The sequence below is a fragment of the Amaranthus tricolor genome, chromosome 15 (assembly GCF_026212465.1).
Source record: "Amaranthus tricolor cultivar Red isolate AtriRed21 chromosome 15, ASM2621246v1, whole genome shotgun sequence".
NCBI classification, from domain to species: domain Eukaryota; kingdom Viridiplantae; phylum Streptophyta; class Magnoliopsida; order Caryophyllales; family Amaranthaceae; genus Amaranthus; species Amaranthus tricolor.
In genome coordinates, this window is record NC_080061.1 from 16,131,095 (window position 1) to 16,149,391 (window position 18,297).

Consider the following 18,297-nt stretch of genomic DNA (forward strand, 5'->3'; position numbering starts at 1 on the left):
AATATATATGGGTTCTAATGAAGTTCTTGTGGAGGATTTCAAAACATGCATGATGCATAAGTTTGAGATGTCAGATTTGGGTTTATTAAATTATTTTCTTGGAGTTGAAGTGGTTCAGTATGAAGAAGGAATTTTTAATTCCCAAAAGAAGTATGAAAATGATTTGTTAAAGAAGTTTAATATGCTTAAATGTAAGCCATCATCTACTCCTATGAATGTTAATGAGATACTCATAAGTGAAGATGGTATTGGTTTAGCTGATGCAAGACATTATATGAGTGTAGTTTGTGGTCTTATTTACCTATCTCATACTAGACCTAATATATCATTTGATGTAAGTATGATTTCCAGGTTCATGCACAACCCATTACTACAACATTATGGTGTGGCTAAGCGAATTTTGAGATATGTTGCTGGAACGGTTAATCATGGAATTTGGTATACAAAAAAGGAAGATTTTAGATTACTTGGTTATTCTGATAGTGATTGGGCAGACTGTAAAGAGGATCGAAAAAGAACTTCTGGTCAAGTATTTTCTCTTGGTTCCGAAGCTATAACTTGGAGCTCAAAGAAGCAAGATGTGGTTGCTTTATATTCATCTGAGGCATAATATGTGGCTATGACTGCAACAGCTTGTTAAGTAGTGCGGTTCAGAAAATTATTAAGTGATTTTTAGCAACATGAAGAGGATGCAACAACAATATTCTGTGACAACTAGGCTACATATCTATGAAGAAAAACCCTATATTTCATAGTAGGACCAAACACATAGATATTCGCCATCATTTCATTCGTGACCTGGTAACAAAGAGCAAGATCATTCTGAAGTACCACAACACAAATGCACAGGTTGTTAACATTCTTACAAAGGTACTACCCCAAGCTAAACATCACTTCTTCAAGCTAAAAATGGGTGTTAGTGACTTTGAATCAAGAGGGGCTGTTGAATGATGAGGATTCAAGTCCATTAGTGACCAAGTTTTTAGGATCAATTATTTGAATATGTTAGTTAATTGAAGTAGTGGCTATTAAAGTGAGTCATGTTTTCTTAATTGTCTTAGGTAGTGGATGTTATGTCCTATATTTATGGGTCACGAAGTGAGTTTGTTATTTTTGTTTCCACATCTATTTAAAAGGGTATGTACTCATTTCTTTCATTGAACTTTTAATATATATAGTAGCATTTTCTCTTTGTTCTAATTATTTATTAATTGTAGTTATTTCAACATTACCGACTAAATATTATTGGAGGTATTATAGAGATTATTCACTTAATAATGAAATTTTTTTAAAATTGTGTCAAAAGGGCAATATTACGAGTAAATAAGAAGGAGAAAGTATAAAATTATAAAATAAAGAAAAGATGCCTTAGGTAAGACAACCTACCTGGCTTTAAGTAAGACAACCAATACTACTACTACTACTTATTTGTCTCATGCATCGTAAAGTACTACGCATGAAATAAATAAGACTGAAACCAGTCTGGCAACCCCTCCATTATAATTATATTACCGATTGACCATTAGGAATAGGATGTGTCCAAGTAAACATCTAGTGGATTTAAGTTTCAGATCACACTAAACTCTAAACTCTAATCATCTCTCAGTGATTAACAACAAAATCATTGAGAGAAGACGATGCAAATAATTCATTATGTTCCATGTAGTTGTCAGCTGCTAGACTCCTGTGAATGTGGACTCACTAGGCCTACAACTGGATTGGATAACTCGGGTACTCCGGGACCGGGTCCATGTCCGAGACCCATATCCAATAAATCCTCCCCTTCTAAGCAGCCGAGCACAAATAAAAATATTATTCCAATTCCACCCCCTCAAACACCTCCTCCAACTCCTCCACCCACTCCACCCACTTCATCAACTTCATCGCTTTCATCTGTACCGGAGGAGTTGACCACAGTTGACCGGATATATTGTGAGGCTCGAAGGGCAGGTCAGATCGTAGTCATTATTACTCGCTACTCCCTTTGTCGTTGTTTTTTTCGTTCTTGTTATTTGATGTTTTATGGTCAAATTTAACAATCTAATTACTGTTGAACATCTGAAGGTAAAGTCAAGTCAATAAGATTTTTATTACAAATGTACAAAGTTTTTAATTTATACTTGAAACTAGAAAAAGTAACTTCAAATATTTTTGGTATTATAACAAGATGTGAGATATGATTTTAAATTAAAATGGAATTCAATCAACAATTTTTTTTATAATAAAAATATCTATATAATTGGTGACGGCTTTGAATCAAATAATTAACCAATAACGTTTCTTTTTACGTTTCAAATTAAATAAATCAATCTATTTCTAATGATTATTAACCTATATCATTTTTTCCTTGATTGGACCATACTAGATAGGCACGGTTTATAAATTATTTAAATAAAAAGTTACTAATTTTATATAAATAATTAAGTTATTATATGCAAACTAAATCATATTGAAATTATAAATTGATTTGTTTTAAAAGTCGTAAAATTATTACTATTAGATTGAGATATATATTACTAATATATATAAAATATAATGATAAAATCATGCACTAAACAATATAGATTATAAGTAATTACGTAAAAATAATAAAAAATTACAACACATAAAATAATAATATATATAGTAATTTAAATATTTAATGTCTTTGTAAAACCTTAAAATAAATTTTTCAGCCTAAAGAACATACTTCCGCCAATCCTCAAAGAAGTTCACATTTGCTATTTTGAAATGTTCTATTTGTCGTTTCCATAAAGAATCTTTTTGTTTATGTCACAAATTTTGAACAAAAATAACCTTATTCATTATGATTTAATATTTTAATGATATTTATGGTCCCCACATATCTTTTATTAACTTTATTTTAATACTTTTATATTCTTAATGGTCCATATATATTTTTCAATAACTTTATAGAATTATTTTTTATAAGTCATGGTCCCCATATTTTTTCACTAACTTTCATTTAATGGTTTTTTTAATATTTATGGTCTTTACTTTTCATCCTTTAAATTTATTATTTAATAAAATAATATGTCTATTATTGAAAAGATTCTATTTTTCCTAATTCCGGTAAACATTCATTGTGGGAACTTTATTAAGAAACGAAGAGAGTATTATTTTATTATAATAATCAACTTATAACCTAATTTATTTATTTGTGTTATAACTTTGTCAAACATAGGTGATAGAATTATCATTTGAAATTTATTTCACCAACATCCTTTTCTTATTATTTACTTATATAATTAATATATAATCTATTTAATTTGTGTATTTTTTATAATATAGCCATGTAAGTAGTGTAAATGATTATCTATAATAAAAAACTATTTCAAAAATATTCTTTTTCTTAATTTATTACAAGATTATTTTAATGAAAATAAACTTTTAACATAAATAATTAATGTTATCGGAAAATTATCCATTGTAAATAAAAGATACTACATATCTTAATTGATTGTATATGGTAAACATTAGTAAAAAAAATAGAGTTTTTAAATTTTTGGTTACTAATCTATTAAACAAATCTATTCAGAAAGATATTACATGATATGCTAAAAAAATATTTGCCTAATAAAAACATGAAAAGAGCGGAAAATTTTTTATTGTGAAGTCGACATGTGTCTTAATCGTTTCTTCATTAGTATACTATATAGATAGATAGATAGGTATTGTATAGGTTCTATATAATAAATATTTCTAGCTGATTCATTTTCTAAAAATATTAAAATTATCTGGTTTGTAAAGATTGTAAATTTTTAGTATGTAATAATTTTAAATAATGAACTATTTTATATAGTATAATTTTTTTTCTTTCACAAAAATGCTAAATTAGTAAGAAAATAACAATTTGATAAACTTCATTTGCTATGTAAGTCAGCATCAACTAAGAAAGTTATTTCACTTAGAGGGGCTTGGTGAGTATGACGCTTTGGAAATTCCAGTATTCATATAAATGTATGATTTGTCATAATTTAAAGTAAATCCTTTTGTATTTTGATAGTTTTGGAAGTTTCAATTTATGCGTTCGTGGGAATGGGCTTAAGTCATGGATTTTTATTTTATTTTATTTTATTATTGAAAACATAACGTGAAAAATGTTATGTTTTATGAGGGGGTAAGACCAATTTAACGAGACTTAATATCCATGTATAAAAGACTTTGTTTACCCGTAAATTTGTAACAAAAGGATGAAGACAAATTTTTTATTAAGACCGTCTTATCGTGAGACGGTTAAATATAGGCTGATCTAATGTTTACATTATAAAAAGTAAAAAAAAAAAAAAAAAAAAAACTGCTTTTAACTTACTTAATCGGTTGTGTTGTTAAAAAATAGCATTACTTAAATTGCTTGTATGGGTTCGCTTCCTAATGAATGAAACAAATAGTAAAGGTAAGTTTATCTGATTTCAATACATTTCTCTTTCTTTACTAACCGAAGATATTAGCGTAAAATTCATTAAGTTAGAATTATTAATCAACTAGTGTATAAACTGGTGTAATGAATAATTTTTTTGAACATCAACATATATAAATATATGATATTAAAAAATAAAGCCAGAGATGTTATGCGGTAGAAAAAATCAATTTTATAGTTATATATATAAATTAATTCTATAATTTTGAAAATTCACAATAATATATTACGCCTTATATTATGGTCTCTAATTTAATCAATTTAACTATAAATAAATGCTAGTTAAAGATACTTTAATGGCAAAAATATTGGTCAAGATTAAATAAAATGTCATTTTTTTAGCCAATAAATAAATTTCGTTTGACAAACTCTATTTAGTTGTGACACTTGGAATTTCCAAACCTTTCAGTATGAAGTATGATATGATATGATCTCAACAGTATATTATATAGTATATTATATTCTCTAATCTACTCAATATAAATATAAATAAATGATAGTCAATACTTTATTGATAGAGATATTGATCAAGATTAAATGTCATATCATTTTTCTTTAGCCAATAAATGAATTTATTTGGAATACTCTCTTTAGCTGACACTTAAAATATTCTAAGCTTTTTAGTATAATGTATGATGAATGATATGATATGATGTCAATGTTAGAAAGTCCTTTGAAATTCAGCTGTTTGGAATATCAATCACCTCCAATTTATTAGTATAATTAGAGCCTAATTAAAAAATCTGTGTACAAGTATTGTTGTAATTATCTCATGGAATATATAGAAAAACAAGAATTACACTGTTTTTAGCTTGGTATCAGAGCTGGGTTCCGATCTCCGGCAGCCGGCAACCCATAAAACTCATCATCTACCATGGAACCCGATAACAAAGCTGTTATTCAAAACCCGGTAACCATGGAAGATTTAATGCAACTGTTTACACAGTTAAACACCAAAAAATCCACCACAGAAACTCAGAATTTCCATCCAATTCAAATTCCAGAAAAATTGAATCATAAAAATTTCACAAAATGGGCAAAGCTAATGCAGCTGGAACTAGGCGGCAGGGGAAGGCTCAACCACATCACAGCCTCCCCGCCAAGCCAAGAGGATCCAGATTACATAAAATGGTCACAACAGGATTCATTAGTAATCTTGTGGATAATTGGAAACATAGATCCAGAATTACAAAATCAATTTCTGGATTACCCTACCGCAAGAGACTTGTGGAAAGGGATCGAAACATTATACGGCGGGACCAAAGACGGACTCCAAATTTTTGACCTTATGGTCAAAGCAAACAAAATCCAGCAAGGAAGAGATCCAATTGAAGTATACTACAGCAAACTTACCGGAATCTGGAAGGAGATTGACAGACGTTCACCAAATTCGATGAACAGTCAAGAAGACAAAACGACTTACAATCGAATAATCCAGCAAAATCGATTGTATCAGTTCTTAGCAGGGGTAGATGAAACTCTTGATAAGGATCGACGGGATATTCTCAATCGAGAACCTCTTCCAACACCGGAGGAGGCATTTGCGATAATAAGGAGAGAGATGAACCGGCGAGGGATTATGAGCACCGAACCACCAAAACCCTCACAAATGGAATCATCGGGAATTGGTGGTGGGTTTGCTGTGAGAGGAAGAACGGAGAAACCCAATTTCCGTCGAGATGATGAGAAATCAGGACTCAGATGCACCCATTGTGGGGGTGCGAGACACACCAAGAAGGGGTGTTTCGAGATTATCGGCTATCCAGAATGGTGGGGAGATCGAAAGAAGAAAGGAGAGAGAAGGAGCACGGCGGCCGTGGGTACTAGTGAGGCACCAGCAGCTGGCGGAGAGCACGGAGGAACGGCAGGCGGCCGTGGAGCCTCTCTCTGCGTCAGGTATGACAGAGAAAACGAAGGAGGAAGGTATGGTTTTTAGGTTTCAAGGTTTATTTTTATATGGCTCAAGCCCATTCCCTTTGTGGCCCAATGCAAATATCAAGACTATCTCACAAACCGTGAAACATGAAAATAATAAAACCAACTCATACCATGTAGGACTAGTTTGTAAACCGAACAAAAATCCCAGATGGATTTTTGATTGTGGAGCAACTGACACTATGACGTTTGATTCCAGTGACCTTGAAACTATTCTCCCACCAGGAAAAAATCACGTACAAACAGCAAATGGAGAGGTAATTAAAATAGAGGGGTTGGGTGTTGTCAGAATTTCAGATAACATCAAATTATCAAATTGCCTTTTCATACCAGACTTATCCCACAAATTACTTTCCGTTAGCCAATTGACAAAAGATTTAAACTGTATTGTTAACATGAATTCTTCTGGTTGTACAGTTCAGGATGCTCGGACAGGGGAGATTATTGGGCATGGTACTGAGGAGGGTGGACTATATTATGTTACTCAGATGCCTCACCAGGGTAAAGCCATGCTTGTTCGCGGGACGGTTGAACAGCAGCTTTGGATGTGGCATAAGCGACTAGTTCATCCGTCTTTAGGATACCTTAAGAAACTCTTCCCTAATCTTTCTAGTTCAAATGTTCCTTTTAATTGCGAAGCTTGTATTCTTGCTAAGAGTCATAGACACTTTTATCCGAACAGTGATAGTAGAACTGATAAACCTTTTGTTTTAATCCATTCGGATGTATGGGGACCAGCTCCCGCATTCAGTAATCATGGTTTTTTATATTATGTTACATTTATTAATGATTGCACTAGAATGAGTTGGGTGTATTTTCTTAGAAACAAGTCTGATGTCTATAAGACTTTTGTCTCTTTCTATAAAATGGCACAAACACAATTTCAAACCCAAATTAGAATTCTTCGATCTGATAATGGTACTGAGTATAAGAATATCGACATGAACCTTTTTAATGACACAAATGGCCTTATCCACCAAACCATATGTCGTGATACCCCACAACAAAACGGGGTAGCAGAAAGGAAAAACCAAACTCTGTTGAAAATGACCCGGGCCATAATGATCGAATCCGCTGTTCCTGCTTATTACTGGCCTGAAGCCATTGCCACAGCCACTTATCTTACCAATCGCCTTCCTACAAAGAGCCTAAATTTTTCTACCCCGTTAGATACCCTAAAAACTCATGCTAATATTCCTTATACTCATTCATTACCACCTCGGGTCTTTGGTTGTGTTGTGTATGTTCATTTGCCTAAACGAGAGAGAAATAAACTTGAACCACGGGCTGTTAAGTGTGTCTTTGTGGGATATGGGACTACTCAAAAAGGATACCACTATTTCAATCCAATTACTAAACGATTATATACTACCATGGATTGTGATTTTGTTGAAACAGAATTCTATTACTACCACCTTCCATCTAAGGGGGAGAGTCCTAATGAGGATATAGATCTAAGTTGGTTAGTCTACCCAATACTGAGTGATCTCGACCCAAAAGAACAAGGAGGCGATACCACGATGGCAACTGATAACATTATACTGTCCGATTTCAACAATATTGTGCCTGATTCTACTGTGTCTGAGTCTCCAGTTCAGAAAGACATTGAGGTACGTACTTCAGACTTGAGCCATATTAATGAATCTTGGACACCTGAACCTGCTGATATACCTTCTGACAGTGAAAATGTAGATTCTACTGATATGTCTTCTGAAAGTGAAAATGTAGAATCACACACAGATCAATCAATGGGTTCTAGGTATGAACTGCCACCAAGGAGCACAAGGGGAATTCCCCCAAAGAGGTATGATCCAGAGTTTGAGTCTCAACGGTCAAAATATCCTATGAACAAGGCAGGGGAAGGTAACTTGTCTATACAAGCAAAAAACTTCAATACAGCGCAGATGGCATTGAGGAGTGAAAACTGGAGATCATCCATGGAAGAAGAAATAAATGCACTAATCCGGAACAACACTTAGGAAAAGTGCACATTACCCACTGGAAAAAGACCTGTTGGCTGCAACTCTGCAAGTGGGTCTTTACATTTAAGCACAGAGCAGATGGCAGCATTGAGAGATATAAGGCGAGGCTGGTAGCAAAAGGGTACACACAGACTCATGGGATAGATTGTGATGAGACCTTCTCTCCAGTAGCAAACTTCAACACCGTTAGAGTCCTTTTCTCGATTGCAGCGAATAGAGATTGGCCCTTATATCAATTCGATGTAAAAAATGCATTTCTTCATGGAGACCTATCCAATGAGGTATATATGGAAGCTTCACCAGGTTTCTCGCATGGTTTTGGTAAAGGTGAAGGGTGCAGACTAAAAAAAGCTCTGTATGGGTTGAAGCAGTCACCAAGGGCATGGTTTGGAAGGTTCACTATGGCAATGAAGAAATTCGGTTACAAACAGAGTAATACAGATCATACCCTGTTCCTAACGAGAAGAGGCACGAGAGTAACCTGTCTTATCATATATGTTGATGATATGATTATAACAGGAGATGACAAAAAGGAAATAGAACAGTTGAAGAGTAAGTTAATCAAAGAGTTTGAAATGAAAAATCTCGGGAGTCTGAAATATTTTCTGGGAATAGAAGTGCTTAGATCAAAAAGGGGTATTTTTATATCATAGAGGAAAAAAATCTTAGACTTCTTAACAGAAACAGGTATGATAGACTGCAAACCCGCTGATACTCTTATGGTGATGAATCATAGACTCCAGATCCTTGAAAATGCTGAGTTGACAAACCAAACTCCGTACCAGAAGCTTGTTGGGAAACTGATACACTTGTCTCATACCCGACCAGATTTATCCTATGCTGTGGGAGTAGTTAGTAGGTTCATGCACAAGCCTCAAAAACAGCATCTTGATGCTGTATACCGAATTCTGCGATATTTGAAGGGAACTGCTGGAAAAGGGGTTTTGTATAGGAATCATGAACACCTAAATCTACATGCCTTCACAGATGCAGATTGGGGAGCAGACCGTGATAGTAGGAAATCTACTTCTGGTTACTTCGCCCTATTGGGAGGGAACTTAGTCTCCTGGAAGAGCAAACTACAAAAGGTAGTAGCTATGTCCAGTGCTGAAGCAGAGTTCAGGGGAATTGCAAAAGGTATCACTGAAGTTCTTTGGCTCAGAAAACTCTTAAAGGAACTTGGGTATACACCCGAGAAAAGTTGTGAGTTGTACTGTGATAATATGGCAGCCATACGAATATCTGAGAATCCAGTGCAACATGACCGAACTAAACATGTAGAGATAGATAGGCACTTCATTAATGATCATCTAGACGGAAAAATAATAACTCTACCTTTTGTTCGGTCAGAAGACCAACTAGCCGATATTTTAACAAAAGCTGTTTCCGCACAAGTATTTAATCAAGTGTTGAGCAAGTTGGATGTTAGGGACGCTACCATTCAACTTGAGGGGGAGTGTTAGAAAGTCCTTTGAAATTCAGCTGTTTGGAATATCAATCACCTCCAATTTATTAGTATAATTAGAGCCTAATTAAACAATCTGTGTATAAGTATTGTTGTAATTATCTCATGGAATATATAGAAAAACAAGAATTACACTGTTTTTAGCTGTCAACAATATATTGTGCAGTATACTATAAACTAATGTACTTAATTTAACTATAACTCAATGTTAGTCAAAAATATATAGAGATATTGGTCAAAATCAAATGCCATATCTTTTTTTCATTAGCCAATAAATGAGTTTTATTTCGCAAACTCTTTTTAGTTTTGCCAATTGGAAATTTTCAAGTTTGTTAGTACAATGTACAATTTAGTACAATATATGATGTACGATATGATTTGATGTCAATTATATAGTATGCACTATATTATTCACTAATATACTTAATTTAACTACAAATAAATCTTAGTAAAAGATATTTTAATTGTAAACATATAAATAGGTTTTATTTGGCAAACTCTCTTAGTTATGACACTTAAAATTTTTCAAACTTTTTAATACAATTTATAATTCTCAATCAAGTCTCATCTGTAAATCTCAATATTGGCATATCCTCTTTTCCAAACAATCCTTAATTTGTATTCCCTTCATAACAAAATAGTTGTTACCACCATTATTAGAATCTTGATCTTCTTTTGTGATTTTACAATCGTACGATTTAATAATAGGCAATCGTCCGGATTGTGGATAGGATCTCAAAATTGAAAGATCATACTTATCTCAAGAATTTAGCATGTTGGATAATAACACGATTCTATTGATTCAAAGATCCGAGCCTACAAGGGTAGTCTTTATCGTAAAAAAAATTATTTTATAATTTAGATTTCACTTCTATATATATTTGTATAATTATTATAACCATATGACTATAAAATTCAAGTTTTTCTTGATTTGTAGTGTAAATGATTATTAAAAGTATTATATTTCATATCTTAATAGGTGAAGTCAAATAAATTTTGATTTACACCTTAGAACATTAAAAAATAACTACATAATGGATAATCAGTTATCCATAGCATATTAGTAAATATTTGTAGGATCATACGATTCTAGGATCCGATTCTACCTGTTTAGATCATACCCCCTCCTCGATACTAGGTAGAATCCCAATCTTAACACCCTTGGTTGTTATGTTGACTAAACATACACTATTAATCAATCAACCTTCATTTATATTTTATTGTTAATCTATATATTGCAACATAGTTAGGTAGAATATTGTTTGATTTGCCTCAATTCAATGATTATTAATATGAATTTTTTCATTTTTTATTATGCACGCTTGGAAAACTAAGGATTGATTTAATATGTTAAATGTCTCAAATATTACAATTAATCTGTTAAGAAGAAGCATCAATAAGCATTCATAGAACTCTTTCATGTGATACATATCACATGCGCAGTTTGTTGTGCATAGGTGTGTTCAACGGGTAGCGCCTCCATTTTGAGTCTTATTTTATCCGTTTTTAGAACGGTTTTATAAGGGCCGTGTTGAAAATGGGTCAGGTAGAAAATGAACTTTACTACAATTAAAATGGAGCGAGCTATAAAAGGGCTTAATGAAGTACGAAAATAGGCCTTCATAAATAACATAATTGATAAATAATTTTATTATTATTAATGACAATGCCGATGGGGATCATCAATATCTCTACCGGTTAATTATTATAAATGATAATTAAATTATTATACATTGATCAATAGGAATGGGTTGGGTTTTCAAGTTCAGCCCCTATAAAGCCCATATTAAGTTTAAATGACTTTTATCCAATCTGGCCCATATTTTTCTTAAACCAAGCCCAGCCTGTATCTAATCCACTGAACATCTTAGTTGTGCACCGGAAATAATGAGGTTTAAACAATATTCCAATTATTAAACGTGGTTTCCGTAATACCCTTTAATTCCGTGGAATCCAGGTGTTAATGTGAGCTTCTATTTAGCAAATTACCAATTCAAGGCGTTCACTGCAACGTTAACTTCTCAATGGCGCTTAAATCTTGTAGCTGCTCTTATAATAACAAATATCCAAAATGGAATAAGATCATTGCTGCTGATTCTCGTTGCTTGGCCTTCAAATGTCTTTCTGGGCCACAATTTCACTCAATTACTTTCCGCTATTTCATACATCATGGTAAGTTACTAAGGAAAATCATTTTTTTGGTAAATATTATAGTGCCTTTGTTAATTTGCAAAACTGTATGAATGATTACCAAAACATTCAAAAGCACACATGCATGGTATTATTGTCATGTACTGTTTCTGTCCTAGAAATATTAGCTACAATTTACTTCTATTCATTATGTTTGTGCAAATGCCAACTCTCTTTGTGTGGAAGATAATTTTAATTTGATCATTTCATAGCCTATTTTATGTCTTTTACATTAGAGGATGATGTTGGATGTGCGAGAAGTATGGAATTTGTTTCCATCACTACATAAAGTGATCAAAGAGCTGCATGAAGAGTACTTTAAACAATAAAGGAAGTGCCTTGAACAAGGCAAGTAGGTGCATTAGGAGAGTCATCGGGTGTGCCTTGAATGAGGCATGGGATGTTGGAAATACTTCACATGTGGGATAAGATCTCACATCGATAAAATAGTGGGTTGTGGACTTGCATATATATTGGATGAGCTAATCCTCCTACTACCATATGGTTTTGGGAAACAATGAACCTCACCAAGTGTATGTGCAAGTCAACGCTCTTGACCCGTGGGTTTGTGGGCCCAAGCCCGTGGGTGTCCCGTGTCCACACGAGTGGGCCATGTTGAGAACTTGACGGGGGTTCGCATGTGAGGAGGGGTTAGGATGGTTTATCCCACATCGACAAGTTAAATATAGTGTGCACACTTTATAAGCTACTTGAGACCTTTTTCCCATGGTCATATGGTTTTGGGATGGTATATATCTCTTTAGTTTTATGAAGTGTGTGCACCTCGTGTTTTCCCAGATGATATGTTGGCATTCACAATATCTAGCGAAATTTAATGTGGGATGCTTGAACCAGGCAGCCAACAACAAGAAGGAGTAATAGCATTTGATTATGTGCGCGTTCGAGCAAATGATTATGTGAGCGTTCGAGCACCCTAGCGTAGGGTAAAATTGCGATTTCTATTTTGCACGATACTGGGGGGAGGGGGGTATGTTGTCTAATTGTTCTAGGGTTATTCCACGAATTTAGGGGCCTATATAAGAGACTAAATTAACATTGGGAGTGGTTTGTTGAGACTAATACGAGGGAAAAGGGGTTTGGGAAACCTCAAATGATTTGTATTACATAGAGTGTGTGATCTCCATTATAAATGAAATCTTAGAGCTTTAGATTAGGTTGTTCTCAAGTGCTATGAGAGTTGATTTATTGGTGAATCCATTGACGAAATATAACATTGTTTGAGGGGAAAAGTATCTAAGACACCTCATAAAAAATCTTATTGTTCTTGCGTTGTGTTTGTGTGCCCATTGATGTATACTTTGTTTTCTCTTGCATTCTCTTCTTGTTCTTCATAATTGTAAGTCCTTAATTCTTTTATTTCACATTGCACTAATTCAATTGTAAATATTTTTAATTTAGTACATGATTAAAAATTATAAAAAGCTTATAATGATAATAATTCTTACATTGAGAAATATCAAGCAATATCCTTTTTTACTATATTTCAACTTATAAATTAAAAACAAAATATAATTTAAATTTGAATTGTAGAAAAAAAAAAAAAACAAGCTACCATTTTGAGAAGTATAAATTATTAGTATTACCACTTGGCCAACAACCAACCATGGATGGTATTCATAAGTTAGATTTTATTAATACTCCCTTCAATTCAACACTAACGTCCCATTTGCTTTTTACACACTATTCATCTCTTACTCTGAATTTGTATTTATTATTAATCTATAAGTTAAAATATAGTCATGTGGGATCTTGTTTGATTTGTCTCAATGCAATGATTATTCATATCAACTTTTCATAATTTTTAATTATGCACAATTAGAGATATTAAAGATTGAATAAGTGCATTGGATAGAGTGCATAAAGTAAATGGGATATTAAGAGCACCAATATTGATGATCTAATTATGGGTCATATGACCAAACTAGAGGAAAGCTACTATTAATGGTGATCTAATATTGAGTGGGTTGGGAAAATGGTTGGCAAAATCGATTATCATGTGACCCGTTCAGGTGAACGGTCACCCAATTTTTTTCCATAAAATTTCGACACGTGTTGCGATTCTATTGGACGATGAAAAAATGTTGTCTGGCTCCCTGACACACGTCTGCGCTTGCTTCCACCTGCAGCGTTGTGATTGGCTGCAAAAATATACCCTTTTTTTGTAATTAACGGTTATTTTTTCGAAATCTATAAAATGAGACCCATATTGATATTTTTGACATAATTTTATATTTACATATTTTCTTCTTATTTTCCTACTTGTTTTTGTAAAAATACCAAAATAATCATTTAAAAAATCCCAAAACAAAAATATGGATTCAATAACCCAAATAATGGAAGAAATCCAAGTAAAAAAAAAAACCAAGAAAAAAATCTTCTAACAATAAAAGTGCTCAAATTCAATATCAAAATTCTCCATTCAATCCTCCATTTTCTCAAAATACTCCAAATTCTTCTTAATATATTCCTCAAAATATCCCAAATTCATCTTATTATGTTGCTCAAAATACCGAAAATTCTCAAACTATGTTTCACCACCATCATCAATCTCACAATGTCAACTCTAATATTGATAACTATTCAACTCCGATAAGGGGTGAAAGTTTAGACAAAATTGAGATGGAGTATGATGATGATGATGATGATAAAAATGAAGGAAATGATCAAGATGATCAATATGGTGAAGATGGAGGAAATTTTATTCATCATGTTGATGGTAGTCTCTACACTCAACCATCATTTCAAAATCTACTTTCACAATTTGGTTCACCACCGAGCTTCACTCAATTGGTTCAACCATCTCAACAGCATCCTAATGATGAAGCCCCTATACCTTCAAAGAAAAGTTGGGATTTGATTGAAGATATTACTCTCATATGTTTAGTCATTGATCCAATTATGCGTGATGAATGAAGGATTCAACGCATAAAATTGGATTTGAATCACAAACACAAGGGGATATTCCAAGAACTTGCACCAAAGAATGTCTTAATTGAACTACACTGCCAGACTTCAATACAACACGATTCAAGGCTTCCTCCGTTGATCTCCAAGGGAGTTATCAGTGTCTATGGATAGGGTGATGTAGGATCTTGAAGAACACTCAAAAACACGTACATCAATGAAGGGTAGACTGACCCTTAGTAACCCAATTGCACAGCAATTGAAGGAAAAAAAACACTTAGTGAATTTTCTAGAATTTTGTTCATCAAAACTTGTCTTTTTACAAGGATGAAACCATCTATATATAGGACTAAGATACATGATCATAGCAATGAAAAATACACGTCAAACAACTACCCTTAACGGTCATATTTCCCACGTGATGTTCATGTGCTTATTTAAAACAGAAATAACAGAAACTGATATCCGCGCCTGTCAGGACATCTGCTGACTACGTGACCTTTGACCCTGTTTCTTGTGCCCTTCTCTTGACTATTAGGAGCACTCTTGGACCATGACAGCGAGGTCCATGTATGGAGATTCCATTCTTGCCCTCCATGTCATCCCACGATCTAAGGATTTGTCTGGACGGCTCTGTCAAGGTGGCCTGGTCAGCGAGTTTGATTAGACTCTGCTGCATGTTTGATTCTGTTGCTGCTGTTGGTTGTTCTTGCTTGTCTGTTGTCCCAAGCTGTAGCAGATGGTTCCCCTTAATTAAATCATCTCTTTTTTGGTTGTTTTTGCTTACATTAAGGGCATCACGGTTCAGTGTTAATGGACTGAATGCAGGACCAGGTGTAACACCAAATGCAGAGGCAATATCATATAATCTTCCATGTTGCTGTTGCTGTTTTCTGGTTCCCTTGAGTCTTTGTAGCTTCCTTCATCTGAGCCTAGCTGATTTGGCTCAATCCCCCCTTCTTGAAAAGGAATTGACCTCAATTCCAAATCCGTGTAGTAGGGTGCTAAGTCCCCAATGTTGAATGTAGGGGATACATCATAGCTGAAAGGCAAATCCACTGTGTATGCATTGTCCCCTGCTTGTGCAATGATCTGAAAAGGACCATCTGCCCTAGGCTTGAGCTTGTTGCTCCTATGCTTGGGAAATCTGTCTTTCCTCAGGTGCACCCACACATAATCTCCCACTTTGAAGCTTCTTGCATCCTTGAATCCTTTGTCTACTTTTTGCTTGTACTTGGCATTGGCTTACATGATGTTATGTTGAACTTGGATATGTATTCTTTGTGCTTCAGCAACTTGCTTCTCTGCACTCCATGCTCCTCGTTCCTGCAATGGTAAACAAACTAAAGTAGTAGGAGTCATAGGATTAAAACCATATACACATTCAAATAGTGAGTACTTAGTGGTTAAACTAGGGCATCTATTATATGCAAATTCAGCATAGGCTAATTTTTCATCCCAATCCTTAGTGTTTTTCTTAACTAATGTCCTCAATATGTTTTCCAAGGTCCTATTTGTTACCTCTGTCTGTCCATCCGTTTGAGGATGATATGCAGTGCTAAACAACAACTTAGTACCCAACATAGTCCATAAGCTAGTCCAAAAGGTGCTTAAAAACTTAGAGTCCCTATCACTAACAATGCTTTGAGGTATACCATGTAACCTAATGATCTCATCAAAATATAGCTTTGCTATGTGCCTAGCATCACTAGTCTTATTGCAAGTATGAAATAAGCCATTTTTGAGAATCTGTCCTCTACTACCATCATTGCATCCTTTCCCCTTGCTGTTCTAGGTAGGGAAACTATAAAATCCATACTCACATGTTCCCATGGATGGCTAGCAATAGGTAAAGGTTTGTATTCACCTTTGTGAAAGGTTAATTTGGCCCTCATGCAAACTTCACACCTCATAATGTACTTACCTACTGTGCCTAGAATTTTGGGCCAGAAAAAGTGTTGTGCTAGCATATCTAGTTTTTTCTGAATATCAAAGTGCCCTGCTAGTGTTCCCTCATGTACCTCTTTGACTAAGGTATTCCTTAGTGGTGATCTAGGTATGCACAGCCTATTATTCTTGAATAGGAATCCATCCTGTATGTAGAAAGGTCCCCTTGGCCCCTGTGTGCACTCAGTATATATGTCCCCTAAGTCAAGATCCTCAAGGTATAAAGGCTTAATCATCTCAAAGCCTAAGATTTTGGCTTCTAATATAGCTAACAAATGATATCTTCTACTTAGAGCATCAGCTACAATATTAGCCTTCCCTGCCTTATACTTAGCTGAAAATGTGAAAGATTGAAGGAATTCTACCCACTTACTATGCCTAGAGTTCACCTTGTTCTATCCATTGATGTGCTTAAGTGACTCATGGTCTAAGTGTAGGATGAAGGGTTGAACTTTCAAATAATGTGACCATGTCTCTAAGGCTCTCACTATGGCATAGAACTCTCTATCATAGGTAGAATAATTAAGTCTACTCCCATTTAGTTTTTCACTAAAGTAGGCAACAGGTCTTCCCTCATGAATTAATACAGGCCCAATCCCTTTCCCACTTGCATCACACTCAACCTCAAAGGGTTTAGTGAAGTCAGGTAGTCTCAGAATAGGTGCCTCACACATCAACGCCTTGATCTGCTCAAAAGCTGCTTGGGCCTTAGTAGTCCAGTCAAAAACCCCCTTTTTTGTGCATTCTGTTAAGGGTGACATGATAGAACTGAATTTCTTAATGAATTTCCTATGGAATGATGCCAAACCATGAAAGGATCTCACCTGTGTGATGGTGGTAGGTGTAGGCCAGGTGGTAATAGCTTCTATCTTAATAGGGTCTACCTTAATTCCTTCCTTCCTAATAATGAATCCTAAGAAATTCACCTCAGATAACATGAAAGCACATTTCTCTATCTTTCCATATAGTTGCTGCTTCCTCAAGACTTCAAACAACTTCCTAAGGTGCTCAAGGTGTTCACTTACAGTTACACAATAGATCAGTATGTCATCTAGGTAATCTACCACAAATTTCCCAAGAAATGGTCTCAACACCTCATTCATTAGCCTCATGAATTTACTAGGAGCCTCAATTAGCCCAAAGGGCATCACCAACCACTCATACAGTCCACATTTGGTTTTGAATGTTGTTTTCCACTCATCACCTCTCTCATCCTAATCTTGTGATAGCCACTCCTAAGATCAATCTTGCTAAACCAACATGCCTCTGCTAACTCATCTAGCATGTCATCTAGTTTAGGCATAGGGAATCTATACTTAACAGTAATGTTATTCACACTCCTGCTGTCTACGCACATTCTCCATGATCCATCTTTCTTAGGAACTAAGAGTGTAGGTACAGCACATGGACTTAGACTCTCCCTTACATATCCT

At 34.4% G+C, this 18,297-nt stretch overlaps 1 protein-coding gene across 1 annotated transcript; it reads right to left on the reverse strand.

The window, feature by feature from the left end:
• Nucleotides 1–15,407: 15,407 nt before the first annotated feature.
• On the reverse strand, nt 15,408–18,012 carry LOC130801090 (uncharacterized). Its single transcript, XM_057664850.1, has 5 exons — nt 17,353–18,012; nt 16,939–17,259; nt 16,167–16,708; nt 15,749–16,064; nt 15,408–15,647 (listed from the first exon to the last, which is right to left on the reverse strand). The coding sequence occupies exons 1-5, from the start codon at nt 18,010–18,012 to the stop codon at nt 15,408–15,410; spliced, it is 2,079 nt and encodes a 692-aa protein (XP_057520833.1).
• Nucleotides 18,013–18,297: the final 285 nt, after the last annotated feature.

What these genes read in the sequence shown, in the direction of transcription:
- LOC130801090 (XM_057664850.1), bottom strand. Translation starts at nt 18,012, where the DNA reads ATGCCCTTTGGGCTAATTGAGGCTCCTAGTAAATTCATGAGGCTAATG. An exon ending in ATAGAGAGTTCTATGCCATA is followed by an intron (nt 17,260 to 17,352) that starts GTGAGAGCCTTA and finishes ATCAATGGATAG; the next exon opens with AACAAGGTGAACTCTAGGCA. An exon ending in GGAATACCTTAGTCAAAGAG is followed by an intron (nt 16,709 to 16,938) that starts GTACATGAGGGA and finishes TTCCCTACCTAG; the next exon opens with AACAGCAAGGGGAAAGGATG.